Raw genomic sequence first — 19,358 nt, forward strand, 5'->3', positions numbered from 1 at the left:
GGGGGGCTGTCACCAGGGGGCAGAGGGCGTGTCCTTCCTGAATGCTGAGGGGCCATGTGTGTATCTTTCCTGGATGCTGTCACTAAGGTGGCCATGTCCCTCCTGGGCGCTGTCTCTCTGGAGGCTGTGTGGGAGGGCGCAGACACACCGTAGGTTCAGGTGCTCGCTAGCTCGGGCCTAATCCGGAGGCTGGGGTTGTCCTTGTGGTCAGTTTTCCACGGTGGATCCACATGCTTATCTGTACGTGGGCATCACTGGAGGGCAGGAGGTCCCCAGGCTGCTGGACAACAGGCCCTTTTGCTCACTGGACCCTTTACTTTAGGGCCACTTGGGACTAGGATGCAGGACCCTGGTGGTGCTGTGGAGTAAGCATTGGGCTGCTAGCCAAAGGTTAGCAGTTCAAACCCATCAGCCCCTGGGGCAGGGAGGATGAGATGTCCACTACCCAAAGATACATAGCCATGCCCACTACCCAAAGATACACAGCCTTGACAATCCACCACAGAGCTGCCACTAGTCTACTCTGTGTGCCCGTGGGTGGGCACTCCTCCCACCACGGGGCCCCTGGGCGCCCCAGCTGTCCTGCCTGCTGTTCCCACCCTGCAGGGGGTTGACAGAGACCCCCCTCGCCTCCTGATGTGCGTGAGACTCTGATGACGCTGACCCTGGCGACTGCTTGACTCTGAGGAGGCAGTGGAGGCCCCAGTGGGGTCAGCCAGCTGGAGTGTGCAGGGAGGGGGCTTCCTGGGAACAGAGTGTTGGAGGCCAGGGAGGGGCCGCCTGGATGGAGCAGTGGAGGCTGGGTCCCAGGAGCAGGCCTTGCGTGGGTCAAGGATGATAGGCCCTGCAGTGGACAGGGACAGGGGTCCTGCGTAGCTGGGTGTGTGTGTGTTGGGACAAGAGGGGACTTTGATGGACATGAGAGGACAGACGGTGGGGGTTAATGGTGGGGACAGTTTGACCAGACCCAGGAAAGTGGCTGTGTCCCAGGCTGGGGCACCCCCCCCTCTCCCGCCCCTGCTGCCGAGAGAGGGTGCAGTGTAGGTGGTCTGTAGGGGTCCTCAGATCCCCTGAAATTGCAGGCGTTGGTATGTGAGTATTTGAGGGGACAGTGCAGTGCCACCTCTTGTTTCAGACCCTCAGGGTCCCCCTTCCCAGGATTAAGCGCCTCTGCTAGGGTGGGGTGGGCAGGGCGTGGCAGAGCCATCTCCTGCGTCCCCCAAGGGCTGCGTCATCTCAGAGGCTTCTCCCCCGGTGACGTTTGCAGAGCTGCCTCCTGGGGACATCGGGGTTCTCCCTCTACCTGGGCAACGTGTTTCCGTCTGAGATGGACTATCTCCGCTGCGCGGCAGGCGCGGTAAGCCCCTCCCTCCAGGTTCCCTCAGAGTTTCAGTCTGGCCCCCCACCGTGCCCTTGTTCCCCCACCGGCTGTGAGCTCCCTGATAGCCCAGTCCTGAGGCTGGCGGGCCTCCGTGGTTTGGGGGCTCTACCATGCTCGCCCACTGCCCCTCCCTGACCCTTTGTGTTGTGTTTCTGAAGTCTGACCCAGTGCCAGGGCCTGGGGAGGACCCTGCCTGCTGCAGCTGGGGGCTCCTGTGCCCCCTCAGTCCCCGCTTGCAGAGCCCCCTCCCAGGGGCCTTGTGAGTGTGCTGCTGCTGGGACCCTCTGACCCGCCCACTCTCCAGGGGCTGGGGGCCGGGGGTCGGGAGGGGAGAGGCACAGCTGTCCTGGATCCTCTGAGGCTGGGACTCTGTCCCTGACATGCCCTGTCTGCCCCTCACCACCCCCAGTGCCTCCCTGCGGCCATCGTGAGCTTCACTGTCTCAAGGAGACACATAAACGCGGTGAGTCCCACTCTCTGTCTGCCTGTCTGTCCATCTGCCACCCCCCAGGGGCCCCAATGGGAAGGCATGCTGGCCTCTGCAGGGCAGCAGGATGTGTGTGCATGTGTGCACAAGGATACGCATGTGTGTAAGCACAACACATGTGCACAGATGCATGTATGTGCATGTGTCTACACGTTATTTCCATAGTCATGTGTGTTCATGTTGTGGGAACCATGGATTCATAGCATGTGGTTTGGGTATGGGCTTCATGAACACGTGGTTTGGGTATGTGTGAGTTTGTATACCTGTGTGTGCTCAGTGCGTACATGTTTGTGTGGGCGAGTGCTATGTGCACACACAGCACATGTGCACATGTGCATGGAGGCATGGCTCCATGTACATGTGGTTTGGGCATGTGTGTATCTGTGTACACGTGTGGGGTACGGCTTCATGCATGTGTTCTTTGCATATATGTGAGCATATGTACTTGTGTGGAAATGTGTGTGGGGTCCATGACTCCATGCACGGATGATGTGTGAGCATGTGTACCTGTGTGCACGTGCGTGGGGCATAGCTCCACAGACAGGTGGTTTGTGAATGTGTACATACCTGTATCTAGAGCTGTGGGGAGGACAGGGCTCCATAGTCAAAGAGGTTGGAGGGAGGGGCCCCGCAGGACTTGGCCCCAGACTGCAGGTTGCGGTGCCCACTCGCTGCCCGGTGGGGTGTCCGTCAGGGCTTTCGATTGGTGGGTCCCCCAGCAGGACACCCTCCTGGCTTGTCTTCCAGATCCCCAGCTTCCAGGTCTTGTTTGTGGCCACCTTTGCCATCACGACGACATGCTTGATTTGGTTTGGATGCAAGCTGGTCCTGAACCCGTCAGCAGTGAACGTGAGTTACGGCCAGACAGTGGCTCGCGTGCCCCCTTTACTGTGTGTGGTGACACTGCTGCCCACTGCTTCCCCAGCAGAACCCGTTGGTGGTTCAAACCCACCTACCTCCACAGGAAAAAGACGAGACTGCCCGCTCTGGTAGAGATCAGCAGCCCCGGAGACCCTATTCCCGCAGCTCTGCGTGGGAATGCACTTGACAGGAAGCTCACGGCCTGCATCAAGTCAGTTCTGACTCACAGTGCCCCTGCAGGTCAGAGCAGGAGGTAAATCTTGACGGGGCTAGATAGCCTCATCTTTCTCTCAGGGAGTAACTGGAGGCTTTGAAGCGCTGACCTTGCAGTTAGCAGCCAATGCACAACCCACCACACCGCCAGACTCCTTAATGGCAATGGGTATACCATGTGCTGCTAACCACAAGGTTGCCAGTTCAAAGCCACCAGCTCCTCTGCAGGAAAGAGATGAGGCTTGTATTCCCGTAAAGAGTTACCTGGCCTGTAAGGTGACCATGAGTCAGAATTGACTTACTGTCAGTGAGTTTGGTTTGGGTTTTACTGATTTCCATGTTCCTGGGATATAGGGACGGGCGGCCAAGGCCGATCCCTTCTGTTCCCCAGGGGTTTGCATGCCCACCCTGCACCTTGGCGAACCTCATGTGGCTCCAGGGGCCTGTGGTGTTGGGGTTGGGAAGCACCAGGGGTAGGTGTGTGGGGAGGGGCCGGCCACGTTCACCTCTCTTCTTGGTCTGACACCTTTTGAGAATTTTATGAGCCTTCAGAAGAAAGGAGCTATCTTTATTGAACTCTTTCATTGATTCCAGTAGAAGGGTTTATTGCTACAGACTATATTTTAAAGCTTTGTTTTATTTTTAATAACATGCCATTTTAACCATTTTAAGTGTACATTTTTTTTGTTTTGGAGAGGTATAATTACATTTACCTTGTTGTACAACCTTCACCACTTTCTCTTTCCAAGAGCTCGTCTGTTACCCTGAGCAGAAGCCCAGGGCCCTTGGTGCAATTCTGGTCCCCTTCCCTCCCGCTCCTCCCACCCCCTCCCCCACCCCACCCCCCAGTCTGCCTCGGCAGATTGGTCCTTTATAAATGCTTCATCTAAGTGGGTTCACAGAATATCTGCGCCTTTGGGTCTGGCTGCTTCTACCCAGCGTGACGTCCGCAAGTTTCATCCAGGTCTTAGCTTACTTCTCGTGATGCCTGAGCAATACTCCCTTGCGGGCATGTGCCACAGGGCCATTATCAGGTCACTGATCTTCTTTTTTTTTTTTTAAAGCAGAAGGGAAGCTATGTATTGGAGCCCGTACGGGAAACCCTAGAGGGGCCCAGCATCCCCTACTGTGTAGCCAGGCCCAGCAAAGGGTCACACCGTTCACTGTACCCCCATGTCCCAGAGGGACTCCCCTTGAGCCTAGCCCCACAGCCCAGGACTGGCTGGGGGTGGGATGTTCAGGTCAGCGATCTTTATTTGAAAGCGTTTTATTGTGGACTGGGGGAAGTTTGGCAGGGCAGGCCACCAGTTTTACATTGAATAACTCATACACCTGTGGACGCACCTCCCTGGTGGCCATCCCCTCAATGTGTCATTGCTTATCCGGCCTCTCCCCTGCGTCTCCTGTTTCCACTCCTCCTCCTACCCTAACCCCTCTGGACTGTGTCCTGTGGAAAATGCTGCCCCTTTGAGCTCAAATGGTTGATGGTTCTAAGGAGTGCCTCCCTAGTGTTCATTGACTGTGTGGGTCATAACCAACCCGGGATCACCCCGAGAGGACGGGAATTCCACAGCCCTTCATTGTGCCCATTCAGAGCCCGAACATGCACAAGAGGCTGTCGTCTGACTAGACAGGGAGACTGCCTGGTTTCAAGTCAGAAAGGTGAGTGTCAGGGCTGTATCCCGTCACCACACGTGTTCCATCCGCATGCTGAGCACATCATGAGAGAAGCTGGATTCTGCGAAGAAGTATGTGGCATCAGGGTTGATGGAAGGCTTATCAGCAACCTGCTCTACGTGGGTGACACAACCTTGCTTGCTGAAAGTGAGGAGCACTTGACGCACTCGCTGATGAAGATGAGAGGTCGCAGCCTTTGGTGTGGATTACGACTCAACCTGAGGAAGACCCACATCCTCACATCTGCACCACTAGGTACCATCAAGGCAAATGGAGAAAGGGTTGAAGTTGTGAAAGAGTTTGTCTTCCTTGGATCCACAGCGGTGCTCATGGAAGCAGCAGTCAAGAGATCAAAAGATGAGTTGCGTTAGGTTAATGTACTGCACAAGACCTCGTTAGAGTACTGCAGAGCACGGATGTTACCTTGAAGACTAAGGGCATTTTCAGTTGCCTCATATGCCCATGAAAGGTGAACAGTGGCTAAGGAAAACTGGGTTATGTGTTGGACTCAAAATGGCCAGCCGCTCTGTGGGAGAAAGACGGGGCTTTCTAGTCCCGCACAGCGTTCCAGTCTCAGAAACCCACAGGGACAGCCCTCCCCGACCCTGCAGGTGCTCTCTGAGTCAGAATGGGCTCGATGGCAGCGAGTTTGGGTTTTTTTGCTTAACAAGCCATTTCTGTGGCTTATTTCATGTGCCAATAAACCCTGGCCTTTTTCTGCCTTGGGGATAGTGCAGGTGGGCGGACGAGCCAGCCAGCACCACGCACGCTGATCAGAAATGGCAGGCCCCTCCTGGAGCAGTCTCTGTGACCCCGGCACCTGCCGTGGTGGGCCAGGGATCACTGCTGGTGACGTGGACCACCTGCATGTAATCTGTGGTTAGTATTTGTAAGAGAAAAACCGAATGTGAAAACCTTTCAGAGAACTGTTAGGTTGGGCAGGGGGCATACCCCCAGCCAGCCAGTGCTGCTGTGGAGCAGACCCCCTGGGGCTAGCCTCTGATACACTCTGTGTACCTGCCCTCTGCTGGCCTGGGAGTGGGCATTGATGGTCTCAGTTGCTACAGAGCAAGGACTCTACACTGGTGACTCAAACACAGAAGTCAGCCTGTTGGAAACCACTTTAGAATCTGTGCTACATCTGGAGGTAGCAGTGTGCAGTGATGAGGCACTGTGCGCGCTTGGGCAAACCCCGGAGAAACTCTTTTATGTGGGACCAGTGGCTCACAGGGGACCTGTGACTCTCCACAGACAGCCTAAGCAATGGGCTCCAAGTCCACGAAGAGCCCTTGAGCACGTGTTTGTTGGTTACTGCTCCCCGGGCTCCAGCTCCGGCGACTTCCTGTAGAACAGCCGTCATGATTGCCCTGCCCCGTGCCACTTCAGGATCTCTGCTGCGCCCCGCATCCACCACGGCATCCACCACGTCAGCTGTTGCACCAAGGGCCTCTCTGCCTTCAGTGACCCGCCACTTAGCAACTGTTCAGTGATTGGGCTCCTGATGTTGTGCCACTGTGCAAGTGAGCCCAGGCCCCCTCATCCCGGTTTTCTGAGACTGGCGTGTTCATTCTTCTGGAAGTTCATGGTACAGTCTGGTCAGTACTCCTCGCCCCAACCACTGGGGCAAAGGCATCTGCCCTTCGTGGTCCTCCTTCCCACCGTCCGCGTTCACAGGTCCTTGAGGCATCGGAGAGACCGTGACCTTGGGCCAGAGGCAGCCAGGACATCCACGTGGCAACCCTGATTTTTAAAACCCCCAGGCTGTCTTTTGCATCAGGTTCACCCCAGTGCAATATTTGATTTCTTGACTGCTGCTTCCATGGGACATTGGGGCTTGGTCCAAGTAGAATGAAATCATAAGCAAACTCAGGTTCTTCAAACACACATACAGTTGGAACTCAATAAATGCACACAAAAGACAGAGTGGATATATCGTGAAAGGTGCACAGAACCACTGATTGCACAACCTTCTTGTCAAAATGTGGTCCGGGATGGAGAGCGAGTGTTTTGAGAATGATGAGGGTAACGAATGTACAAATGTGCTTTATACAATTGATGTATGTATGGATTGTGATAAGAGTTGAATGATTCCCCCAATAAAATGATTTTTAAAAAAAGAAAAAGAAGTAGTCCAGGAGAGGGGAGAGAAAAATGGAGTAAAAATCACTCCATGAAAAAGGGACAGGACAGAGCCTCCAGGTCCCTGACCCCCGGCTCTCAGTGTTGGCTTCAGAAAGGAGGCAGAGTAAGACTGAAGTGGACTCGGGTCTCCATCGGTGTCTTCAGTGACAGACAAGTGTACTTGGAACATACGGGGAAAGTGTGGTCCGCGGACCAGCTGCTGCTACATGACTTGAAGCTGAACCTGCAGAATCTCAGGCTCAGCCTACGACGTCGGAATGTACACTTACCAGGTCTTCAGGCCAGGCACACAGCAGGGACAGTTCCTGAGAAACGGCCCAGGAACGGATGTTTGAACCATGGCATTCAGAAGCACGTAGAACAAAGCAATACCGTGTTCAAGGGCACACATACAGGGTAAACCAGAAAGCAGCAGTGTGAAACGATGATCCAACATTCACACACGTGGCTGCCCTGAGTGGGTTCCGCACCCGGAGGAGGAGAGCTCTGAGGGAGCCCCGTAAGTTGTGCAGCTGACTCAGTAGGTTTATCGTGCCAACCTGGCCAAGAGGAACACATAGGATTAATCAGGTCGTACTTTGATTGGAGGGCAAAGAGATAAATGGCTCTGCAAGGCCCGCCCCTCTCTTGCTCTCTGGTGATCAGAGCGTGCTGGAGCCTGCTGGAGTGCGCCTGCTGCTGCGTAGCTAGTTCTCGCCTCAGCCTGTGAGCTACGGTACCTGTGGGCACACTACACTGGAGCTTGAGGCTCCTTCGAGACCTGCTTCACCAAGCTGCTGGTGCGGACACCACTTGAGCGTGAGGCTGGTGGATTGTCACCTTGCCTTACCCGCATTCGATATCCCATCCTGCCTGCTTTACTAAGTGCCCAAGTTACTGACTGGTGGTGACCCACCCTGCTGCTTGCTGCCTGTGGGCAGACTCTGCCTGCCTTGCCCCAGGGCAGACTCTGCTGTCTGCTTCCTTGACCTTGGACCTGGCAGCCATGTGAGTTAAAGGACTTCTAGTATATTAACTGTCCCATGGAAGTGAGTTGAACCGAACCCTCCATACTGCTATGTGGACTACCATATATACTCAAGTATAAACTGACCCAAACATCAGTCGAGGCACCTCATCTTTTTTTTTTTTGCTTTATTTATTTATTTTTATTTTTTATTTTTTTAACATTTTATTAGGGGCTCATACAACTGTTATCCCAATCCATACACACATCAATTGTGTAAAGCGCATTTGTACATCGTTTCTCAGAACATTTTCTCTCCACTTAAACCCCCGACATTAGGTCCTCATTTTTCCCCTCTCTCCCCGCTCCCCCCTCCCTCATGAGCCCTTGATAGTTTATAAATGGGTATTTTGTCATATCTTGCGAGGCACCTCATCTTACCACAAAAACTGCATTAAAAATGTGCCAAAACACTCGGTTTATACATAAGCATATACGGTAATTAGCTGTTATATTCCTTCTCACTGTATAAACCTATCCTCATATAGAAAATCATGTGTCCCGGTTTTGTTTCTCGAGAGAACCCTGCCTAACACAGGGTCTCTCCAGCGGAGTTCATCACACCAGGATGGCACTCTTCTCTTAGTTGTGGCTTCGAGGGTTCCGTTAGACCTGCGTGAGTCCTCTGAGCCTCCACCCCTGGGAAGAACCATTGGAATGTGTTCCGTGAGAACCGTTTGGATGTACTGGTGGGGAGTCCCTGTGTAGCATGGATTATGGCACTCTTAGCTATTAATGAAAGCGTTGGTAGTTCAAATCCACCTCAGAAAACAGGCTTGGTGATCTACTTCCAAAATGGCCAGCCTGGGAGACCCGGCGGAGAACAGTTCTACAATGACACACCTGGAGTGCCACGCAACAGCAATGAGTTGTTAAAAACTCTCCCCCCTTCAGTTGTTGTTGTTGTATGTGGCTGTTTTACTTTATTGAAGTTCTTTCTATAGACCTCATTGGCTCCTTCCTTTCCAACCTGTTCCTGCGGCTGGGTGCCTGTGTAGACTCTCCCGGCCACTGCGCCCTGTTCCATGTGGACACCACCACCTTACTGTCGTTTCCTCGAGGTCAGGCACCTAGATAGCCTCCGATGCTCCCCTCCCACCAACAGTGCTGAGAGGGGCAGGTTTCTGTTGGCGCCTCGTATCCCTAGGGGTGGGGCCACTACTTGCAAATCATGCCTGCATTCAGTTTGACTGACTACTGCAGGTTCTTGCTGGGCCACTGCCGAGGTCCATGCTGTTGTGACCAGTGGGGTCTTCTCTTGGTCCCATGTGTTGTTCTCTTGCATTTGCCACCCCCGACCTCCCAGCGTTGCCTAACCAGACGCCCGCAGTGAGTCCCATTTCAGGCTCTGTTTTCACTTCCTGATCCCAGAGATCTTCGCTCGAGACCTGGGAGCACTGTGGGCAGGCATGATGCTGCTAGTGCAGAGGTTGGACGTTCAAACTCGCCAGTCACTCCCCGGGAGTGGCAGTCTGCTTCTGCAGGATTTTATCCATCACGAGCAGACTTCTGGGGGCAACCCTTGGTCTCTCCCTGCACAGAAGCAAGACGTGCGATGAGCGTTGAAACGCGTGGAAATAATTAGTCCAGCGAACGAATGGCCACGCAGATATCAGTCTCCACAGAACTAGACCGTGGCCTCCCCACCGCTCTGAGAGGGGTTGCATCAGAAGGTCCTGGACAGAGTGGGAGAAAAATGTAAAATGAAAATCATTAAAGAAGCCAGACTTACTGGAGACAGAGGGTGGGGGTGGGGAGGCCCCAGGACTGTGGCCTTAGTCACCTTTCAAGTCTGGAACGGAATTCACCTCCGTGGTAGAACAGCCAACGCTTTAAGATAAAAAGGACAGCATCTGCCGAGCGTCTACGTTCAGAGCGTTAGGGAGGAGGAAGGAGAAACGGCGGCAGCAGCGTACGCAGGGAGGAGTGGGGCCCTCGATGGTACAGTAAGGAGATCGAAGTGGATGAGCTGCAATAAAATGGGTATGAAGTGTAGGGTGTAAAACTGATGATCTGCTCGGTAAATCTTCACCTAATTCCCAATAAAATTAAAAAAAATTAGGGACATGGATTTTATTGGGCTGTATCAATTCCAGCCGAGGAAAACTAGGAAAGTCGAGGACTTCTACTCTGGCGGATAGGCCATGGAACCGATCGGATAGCTTAGAACAAGCGCACCTCTGAGCGCCAGTCTCCTTCCTTCTCGGCTGTTTGCCCCGTCTTCTTGTTTCACGTCCTGGTCGCACCGCGGGCTCATTTGAAAGTGAGGTGATCTCTTGTTGATGTGAAGGGATTCCTGTGTATTGCTGCTGCCGTTCAGTGCTGCTGGGCTAATTTCAGCTCACAGTGGCCCTGTGACCCAGCAGACTTGCCCTCGAAGGCTCTCTAAGCTATAATCTTTATGGGACCAGATCTCCGGTTCTTCTCCCACAGAGCTCCTCCGAGAGCTGCAGTCTGGGAACCGGCAGGAGCAGGTCTGCACTGTCGTCTGGGGTCGCTGTGAGTCAGCGTCAACTCGAGGGCAGTGAGTTGAGGAATGGGTATTCTGGGCTAACTGATCTCTAGATAACTTACAGATTTTGTTGTTAATATGGTGGATTTAAAAAAAGGGCCTTTTCAGAAGGACTATTGGTGATTCAGAAGTTATCGATGAAAAATGGTCTTATTTTGAGATATTCTAAGACTCAAGTTGCCCCACCCCCAGAAATAGTTCGGAGGGCTGTCCTGGATCTCTCAGCCAGTCACGTTGGCGTCGTCGGCCTCAGGTGCCTTTAGAAGGTTGTGACTCAAGCAACCCTACCTACAGCACAGCGAAGCGCCCGGTCCTGCGCCATCCTCACACCTGTTGCTACGTTTCAGCGGCCAGGGTGCCAATCCAGATCATCCAGGGCCTCCTCTTTCTCAGTGTTAGCTTCACCTCATGAGAGAACAGGGTCGAGAACTGGGCATTGGCATTGGTACACCTTAGCAACTCTGGGACAAATCTTACTAGAATCTCATCTCTAAAAACGGACTTTTAATAGTATTTTGTGTCTGGCAGTGATGCGGGCTCTATTATTTATCGCTTTTTGTGTGCACTATGTTTGGTTTCCATGTAGTTGATCCTATTGACTCCGATTCCATTTCAGGCTTCACACTTGCTATTTCTTTTTCTTTCTTTATAGCATTGGCCTTCAGTGCTCTGCCAAACAGCAGCGTGGACTATTAGGGCGTCCCGCCTTCTTCCTGATGGAATTTTTCTGAAGAGTCTCCATGATGTTTTTGACATGTAACTTTCACCAAGTTGAAAACGTTCTCTCCTAGTCCCGTTTTGCTATGAGTTTTTCCTTTTAACAACACGATGTGTTGAATCCTAATAGTTGCCTTTTTGCACGTGTGGAGACGCCTGCATGTTTTCCTCATTGAGCGCATTCTTTTCTCACTGGGTTCAGTAGTATGGTGACTCCGTTGTTGGGTTTTTGGTGCCGAGCCTTCTTTTCTTTCCTGGGGTGAGCCTGGCATGCTCACATGGTAGGGTTTTCAATATTCTGGTGTAGCTGGAAAGCTTGTACATGCTTATCACAATCCATCCATCCATCCATGTGTCGAGCACATTTGTACGTTCATTGGCATCATCATTCTCAAAACATTTGCTTTCTACTTGAGCCCTTATTATCAGCTCATTTCCCCCTCCTCCCTGCCCCCCCCCACGAACCCTTGATCATTTATGTTATTATTATTTTGTCATGCCTTACACTGTCCGACATCTCCCTTCACTCACTTTTCTGTTGTCTGTCCCCTAGGGAGGGGGTTATATGTAGACCCTTGTGATCGGTTCGCCCTTTCTACCCTACCTTCCCCTTACCGTCCCAGTATCGCCACTCTCACCACTGGTCCTGAAGGGAGCATCTGTCCTGGATTCCCTGTGTTTCCAGTTCCTATCAGTACCAGTGTACATCCTCTGGGCTCGCTGGATTTGTAAGGTAGAATTGGGATTGTGATAGTTGGGGGGAGAGGAGGAAGCATTTAAGAACTAGAGGAAAGTTGTGTATTTCATCATTGCTACTCTGCACAATGACTGGTTCGTTTCCTCCCCACAACCCTTCTCTAAGGGGATGTTGACAGCCTGCCTTTGCAGCCTGCAGCCTGGGAGGGCTCCCTGGGGCAGTTCTGCTCTGCCCTTAAGGGGCCCCAGGAGTCGGAATGGTGTGGCCAGTGGCAGTGGTGAGATCACGTTTCCTGTGGTGATTGTTAGCTCGAGTGCAGACCTGTGTCTTGTTTGGGTTTTGTAGTTTTCCTCCGTTTCTTTGTCTCTGTTCCTGCCTCCCCAGGAGTTGCTGAGCTATTTGAATAATTCCACCATCTTATCCATTATTGCCGATTCAGCGAGCCCCTGGGGGCTGCAAGCAGCAGGGGCCCAGCTGACCCAGACCTGTGAGGGCCCTTCTCCCGGCAGATTGGAGGATGGACTGGGGGAACAGCAGGAAGTTGAAGGCCAGCTAGGAGGCCGCTGTGGACGGCCAGGCGAGAGAGGACAGTGCTTGAGAAGGCTGCGTGGGGACAGATACCTGGACCAGGGTGTCTGTGGGGAGCAGGCACCAGCCAGAGAGGGAAACCTGCTTCTGGAAGAGGAGGCAGCTGTGGGGACAGGATGGGAGCTCTGGATAGGGGGAGCGTGGGGGGACAAGACGGGGCTCCTGAGCTGTCCAGGAGGACATCAGGGCTGTTACAGAGAGCTGTCATGGAGCGCTTGTGCCGAGGGGAAGTGGCCATGCTGTGCTGAGCGCAGAGGTTTAGACCCAGGGTGGGGAGAGAGGCTGGATCCTGGCGTAGCTTTCAAACCAACAGGACTCAGTGGTGTCTTATCTCACGTTTGGGAGGGACAGCATGGTTCGGCAGACACCTTCCCAGTTATGCTGAAATCCTGGCGTTGCTCTGGTGGAGCCCGGGGCTGGGGCAGGGAGGAGGAGTGAGCAGGGAGAGGCGAGGAGCTGAAGGCGGAGCCTGTGGCAGGGGGTGGGGTCTCGGCGTGAAGCGGCTCACCTGATAGGCCTGTCTGTGGCTTGGCTGGAAGCTGAGCTTGGGAGAGGCTCGTTCTAGGCCTTAGGGTGACCACGGGTCCAGTGTGGTGTGAGTCCCTCCAGCCGCTGTCAGACTGGTACGCCCCGAGGTTGCTTGTAAATGGTGTTGCTTTTGCAGATAAACTTCAACCTGGTCCTGCTGCTCCTGATGGAACTTTTCATGGCTGCCACTGTGATCATCTCTGCCAGGTCCAGCGGGGAGCTGCCCTCAGGGAAGGTGGGCCTTGGCCTCAGGGTGGAGAAGGGGCCAACCTCATGGCCCTGGTCTCAGGGGAGGAGGGAAGGGGAAGCTGTGTGTAGGGGAGGTGGACCCTGAGTGCCAGAGGAGGGCTGTGGTCCCTGCCCCCTAGCTGGCCCCCTCAGTGGGGAGACTTCCTAGACCCCTGGGAGGTAGGGCACACCACAGACAGCTGAAGCCCCACCCTCTCTGCGTGGAATGCTCAGCACAGTGGTCCCCAGTCATATTTCCTCTGGGCACGGTCACAGGGCAGTGTCACAGGAGGGCAGGGTCATAGAAGACAATGTCACACAGAGGGCAGGGGCATGGGGGCAGTGTCACAGGGACAGTGTCATATGGGGGCAAGGTCACAGAGGTGAGGGTTGGGGCAGTGTCACACGGAGGGAAGGGTCACACAGAGGTCAGGGACAGGGTCACACGGAGGTCAGAAACCACCTCGTTTTCTGGGAGGAAACACCTGTGTGTGAACATCTGCTCCCAAGGCCACCGGCGACTCAGATGGGAGGGGTTCCAGGACCCTCTGCGTGAGGGCTGCTCACGTGCTCTGGGAGCCCTTGTGCCCCTGGGTGGGCAGCCAGCGCCGAGTGGCCTCCTGGGTCAGGGTGAAGCCCCGCGTCCCGTCCATGTGTCCTTACCCCTGTCTCCTGCCAGGTGCCCACGACCGACAGAACCAACATCCTGAATGAGGTCGCCTTCCCCGCGCGGGTCCTGAAGTTCTACTCAGTGAGAACGTCTGCTTTCTGTCCCCTTTTGTCTTGTTCTCTGTGGGCCAGTGTGCCGCTGGGGGGGCTGTGGCTGGCATTGCCCGGACAGCGAAGACATGCCGTGTAGACAGCTGGGGCTGCCAACCTTGCTTCCGTGTGAGGCTGGGCTGTAGAAACAAAGTCCGTGACACTCGTAGAAGTGTAAGAAGGGCCTTTAGGCAAGAAGACACGTCAGCCCAGGCCAACTCCCACCCCTGGGTCCCCTGCTGTCACCCTCCCGAGAGCCACGTGGCCACAGGCAGGCCGATGATGTAGAACGGTGAGGTGGGAAGCAGGGAGATCCCAGGCTGCCTGGATCCAAGCTGGGGGCAGGTGGCAGGGCACTGGCGGATCTCAGGTCAGCGGGCCCTGGAGACACACAGAGTTCCAGCGGGAGAGGTTGCTGGTCCCTCCCTGGTACAAAGGGCACACCCCCAAAGAGGAACCATCCGGCCACCCTTGATTGACAGGTTGAACGCCACCCCCACCTCTACACAGGTACCATCAAGTTGACATGAAACGGAACTAGCACACCTTAGAAGGTGCTACCCTATTCTTTCTTTATTAGGGGCCAGAGTTATGTGGATAGGTGGGCAGAGGGAGCCTGTGATATGGATGGGGGAGGCAGACAACAAGTCAGGACTTTCTTGGATGTCATTTCTTTGCCACCAGTGCTATTTATTTTGGTGGTGGTGGTGTGCGTACACAGTAAAACACGCCGAGCCCACGGTTGCAGCAGGTCCGGTGTTTCGAAGCTATGCACAGGCACGCTGTGAGGGCGGCGGGGCCGTGCAGTGCCCCGTCCTGGGTTGCGATGGGTCAAGCCGACTGAATGGCACCTAACAACAGGTCTGAGGCTGCGACGGCAGTGATGCTCCCAGATTGTGCAAGCATCTCACGCCCTTTCTGAGTTCTTCCCCCCTGTTCACACACCCATCACCTGCCAGTTCCCATCGAAGCTTCCGAGTGCCAAGTGTCAGTTTGATTCCATGGTGGTGGTGTCAGGTGCCGTTCGGTCGGTCAGGCCCATCACCGGCCCATGCACTACAGAAGGACACACTGCCAGGCCTTTGCCGTCCTCACCACTGTTCTTGTGTAGGAGCCCACCGAGGCAGCCCCTGGGTCCGTCCATCTTGTGGAAGGCCTTCCTCTTTCTTGCTGCCCCTCCTGTGCCAAGCATGCTGTCCTTCTCCAGGGCTGGCCTCTCCTGACACTGTGTCCAAAGCACAGGAGACGAAGCCCCGTCCTCCTGCTTCTCAGGAGCATCCTGACTACGTCTTCCAAGACAGGTGTTTGTTCTTCTGGCAGTCTGGTGTTTCAGTATTCTCCAGCACACTGTGCAAACGCCCTGATTCTTCTAGCTTCCTTATTCAATGTCCAAATGCCCCGTGTACCCGAGGAGATTGAAAGCACCACGGCTTGCATCAGACGCAGCCTCGGGCTGCTTTTGGGGCTGGTCGCTGCAGGTACTTGAACACACCAGTCGGAAGATGAGTCTTTCTACTTCTGTAAAGACTGATAGCTTTGAAAACCCATGGGGTTGTCCTACTTGGTCCTACAGGGTCGCTGGGAGTTGGGGTTGGCTCGATGGCAGTGGCCTGGTTGGGATGAGACAGAGCTGGGGTGTTTGGGTTTGGGGTGGATGTGCAGAGGAGCACCCACCTCCACCTGATCCCCCCTGGCTGCTACGTGCCTGCTCTGGTTCATGCAGAGCACATCTTGGCGGGTGCCAGTGTGGCTAGTGCAGGCCGTTCAGATGCAGCCAGATCTCACCTGGGGCTGGGGGCCCTGGAGTCAGGGGGCGTTGGGGTCTGGGGCTCCTGGAGGATTTGTGGCCTGGGGACAATGAGGATTCGGGGTGAGTTTGAGGATGCCCCACCTCTGAGCCCTAAGGTGGGGCTGGGGAAGCTCCTCAGATATCCACAAGGGACCTGAGGATGGGTGGGTCTCGGGGGCATGGGGCTGGGGTGGGTGAGAGCCCAAGCAGACCCCACCCCAGCACGGTGATGTCTCTCTGTGCTCCTCCCTCCAGGTCATTGAGGTCATGTCCGGCATCTCGGCCTTCCTGGGTGGGGTCATCGCACTAAATGTGGACGAGGGGGTCTCAGGCCCCCACCTCTCCGCCACCTTCTTCTGGATCTTGGTGGCTGTGAGTACATGGTGCCACCAGCCCCGGACATGGCCATGTGGGGGTGGGGAGGTCCCCCCAGTTCTGGACGCGGCCATGTGGAGGTAGGGAGGTCCCCTGGCCCTGGACATGGCCATGTGGAGGTGGGGGCGCCATCCGTGATTGAGGAGCAAATGAGTCAGGGTATTTGCTATGGATGAACTTGAATCCACCCCCCGCCAGTGTTATGTGGAAGTCCTGACCCCTGGACCTGTGAACGCGACCCTGCATTTTGTGGGGAAATAGGGTTTCTTTTGCTTTGCTGTGCAGCCCTGGGGGGTCACAGTTAGGTGCTGATCTGCTAAGTGCAAGGTCGGCGGGTCAACCCCCCTGGCTGCTACCTGGGAGGAAAATGAGGCATTCCGTCTCTGCAAAGATGGCAGCCTTAGAAACTGTATCCCCTGTGAGCACGGTGAGTTGGAGTGGGCTGGGCAGCAGTGGGATAGCCATCGGAGACGCAGCGGCCCTGCTCCCAGAGGCCAGGGTTTCTTTGGATCCCTGTCCAGAATCTACTTTGGTACGGACTGAGCTTGTCCCCCTAACACGTCATGCACACGTGATTCTGGACAATGAACGAAGAAGACTTAGGAGAATTGATGCCTTTGGATCATGGGGTTGAAGAAGAGTACTCACAGGACCCGGACCGCCAGCAGAACACAGGGACCTGCCTTGGAAGACGGACAACCTCCTGCCCCAGGGAAGCGAGGATGGCGGCACTCTGACCCATCTTTTGGACGTGCTGTCAGGAGAGACCAGTCTGGGAAAAGGGTCAGTGAAAACGAGAAGCCCCTCAGTGAGATGAGTTTCACGAGGCCGCGACGGTGGCTTAACATGACAGAGGTGAGGCTAGCACAGGACCAGGCGTGTCTCCGTGTGTTGGACACAGGTCACCACAGGTCAGAGCGGACCAGACAGCATCTGATGACAGCAACAACCTGGTGGGCTTGGCCCTCCTTGGAGAGAGGGGTGTCAGTGGTCTTGTGCTGCGGTGACAGAAATACCACAAGAGCGTGACTTTAATAAACAGAACTTCGTTCTCACAGTTTAGAAGGCCGGAAGCCTGCATCCAGGGTGCTGGCTCTCGGAGAAGCATTCTCTCCTGGCTCTGGGGGAAGGTCCTGGACTCCTTCAACATCTGTGGACTTGGCATTCCCTGGAGAGCTCCGTGTGTCTTGGCATCCATCTTCCTCTGGGTCTAGGAGGTTCTCAGCACAGAGACCTTGGGTCCAAAAGGCCTTCACCACTTTTGCCCCCTCTCTCCTCGTTTTTCTCGCTCATCTCATGTGAGATAAAAAGTCCAGCAGTTGTCTGTCCGTTTGTTGTCCTGCGATGGCCTGCATGTTGCCATGATGCTGGAAGCGATGTTCCCGGTGTTTCCAGTAGCAGCAGGGACCCTCGAGATGAACAGGTTTCTGTGGAGTTCCCAGACTCTGAACAGCCTTCAGCGTGGACCGCAACTCAATGTGAAGAAGACCCAAATCCTCTCAACTGCACCAGTAGGTAGCATCATGGCCCATGGAGACAAGATCGAGGTTACCAAGGATTTCATTTTGGTTGGTGCACAACCAGTGCTCAAGGAAGCAGCGGTCAAGAGACCAGAATGACATGTCACTGGGCAACCCTGCCGTGTAAGACCCCTTTAAAGGACAGAAGAGCAAGGTGTCACTTTAAAGATTAAGGAGTGCATGGCACTCGCCATCGTATTTGCCGTCAAGGACGTGATGCTTGGTAATGTGGAGAGGCAGCCCAACAAGAGGAAGGCTTTAAATGAGATGGCTGGACGTGGTGGCTGCAACAGGGGCTCCAGCCCAGCAAAGATGGGGAGGCGGATGCAGGGCCATGCGGCACTTCGTTCTGTGGTACATCACGTTGCCGCGAGTCAGAGCTGGCTTGCTGGCACCTAAGGAGAAGAGGAGGTGGTGCAGGTGTCGCCCCCAAGGCCCCGCCTTACATGGGCTCAGGGCTGTGGCTGAATTGAGGGTGTTCCAGGCCACCCTAAACAGCGACTCTCTCCTAGAGAGGATCACCTGACTGCTTAACTGCCAAACCACCAAGAATCAGCCATGCCGAGCAGACATCCATTACTTTTTATGATGAGGATTTCTTCTGTTGTGTTAACGAGGTATCTTCCATTGCCTCATATGTACGTGTATGTGAAAGTTGGGCCCAAACAAGGAAGACCGGAGAAGAAGCGTGCTTTTGAACTGTGGCGCTGGTGGGAGTGTTGACAGTACCGTGGACTGCCAGAAGGACAAACGGTTCTGTCTTGGCAGAAGTACGGCCAGAGGGCTCCTTCGAGGCAAGGACGATGAGCCTTCACCTCACAGACTCTGGACAGCAGAGGCCAGTCCCTGGAGAAGGACACCACGCTTGGTAAAGCAGAAGGGCAGCGAGAGAGGAAGATCTTCAACAAGATGCATCGCACAGGGGCTGCAGCCACAGGAGCAGGGCTCAGGCGCAGGACCGGCACGGCACCTAACATCAACCAGGGGCTTCTTTCCTTGTGTTAGTGAGGCCATACCAGTGCCGGGTGGGTCCTAGCCCTAGTCCTTCTGAGCAGACCCAGGGCCATGTGTGCACACAGGGCAGAAGCAGCCAGACAAGGTCAGGAGGGTCCAGGCTTGCCGCAGCTTCTGGGAGCTGGACTAGACAAAGAGCCCTACCCTGGGCTATCACTTCTAGCCTCGAAACTGGGAGAGAAAATGCATCTGTTCTTTAAAGCAGCCCCTTGGGGCACCTCTGTTGGGAAGCACCAGGAGACCAAGGCCCAGAGGCCTGGGGAGGTAGGAGATAGAATGCTCCTCACAGCCCTGGGTCACGGTGGGAAGCTACAGCGGACACACAGGCTGTCACAGGGACTGGAGCACCCAGAGCAGGCGTGGGGCAGCCTTCCGTCTTGCCCCTCTCGCCCTTGTGCTGCCCACTCTGCCGTGGCAAACTGATCGCATGCTATCCTGGACGCCAGTTTTAGATGCATGAGACAACGTGCCATGTACAGCTGAGTCCCCGGGTTATGCGTGCCTGGAAATGATCACTGTATTTGCCCCCCCTCTCGAAGAGTTGAAGGGGCCCTGAGGGTGCAGGGTTACAAGTTGGGCTGCTGACCATTAGGTCAGTGTGTGAGTTCGGGTAGACTAGAGAAACGAATCCAGAGACACTTGTATATGTGTAAGAGCAAGCTTTAGATCAAAGAGTAATAGTATATTAAGAATCCCAGCCCAGTCCAGATCAAGTCCATAAGTCTGATATTAGCCCATATGTTCAATACCAGTCCATAAATTCCTCTTTAGACTCACGCAACACATGCAATGATGCCGAATGCAGGAAGATCACAGACCAGTGAGTGGAAAGTCTTGTGGATCCAGTGGTGGTGGAAGCATCTC

At 54.7% G+C, this 19,358-nt stretch overlaps 1 protein-coding gene across 1 annotated transcript in view; it reads left to right on the forward strand.

Moving 5' to 3' along the window:
• Window positions 1-19,358, forward strand: part of MLC1 (modulator of VRAC current 1) — a 24,583-nt gene that overhangs the window by 1,316 nt on the left and 3,909 nt on the right. The window contains exons 3-8 of the mRNA XM_004700620.2: window positions 1,268-1,357; window positions 1,791-1,844; window positions 2,616-2,717; window positions 12,946-13,044; window positions 13,717-13,788; window positions 15,841-15,957. Coding sequence (XP_004700677.1) covers window positions 1,268-1,357; window positions 1,791-1,844; window positions 2,616-2,717; window positions 12,946-13,044; window positions 13,717-13,788; window positions 15,841-15,957 — 534 coding nt within the window. The remainder of the gene's footprint in view (window positions 1-1,267; window positions 1,358-1,790; window positions 1,845-2,615; window positions 2,718-12,945; window positions 13,045-13,716; window positions 13,789-15,840; window positions 15,958-19,358) is intronic.

The sequence above is a fragment of the Echinops telfairi genome, unplaced genomic scaffold (genome assembly GCF_000313985.2).
Source record: "Echinops telfairi isolate 266 unplaced genomic scaffold, ASM31398v2 ScPeMD7_2;HRSCAF=8, whole genome shotgun sequence".
NCBI lineage: Eukaryota > Metazoa > Chordata > Mammalia > Afrosoricida > Tenrecidae > Echinops > Echinops telfairi.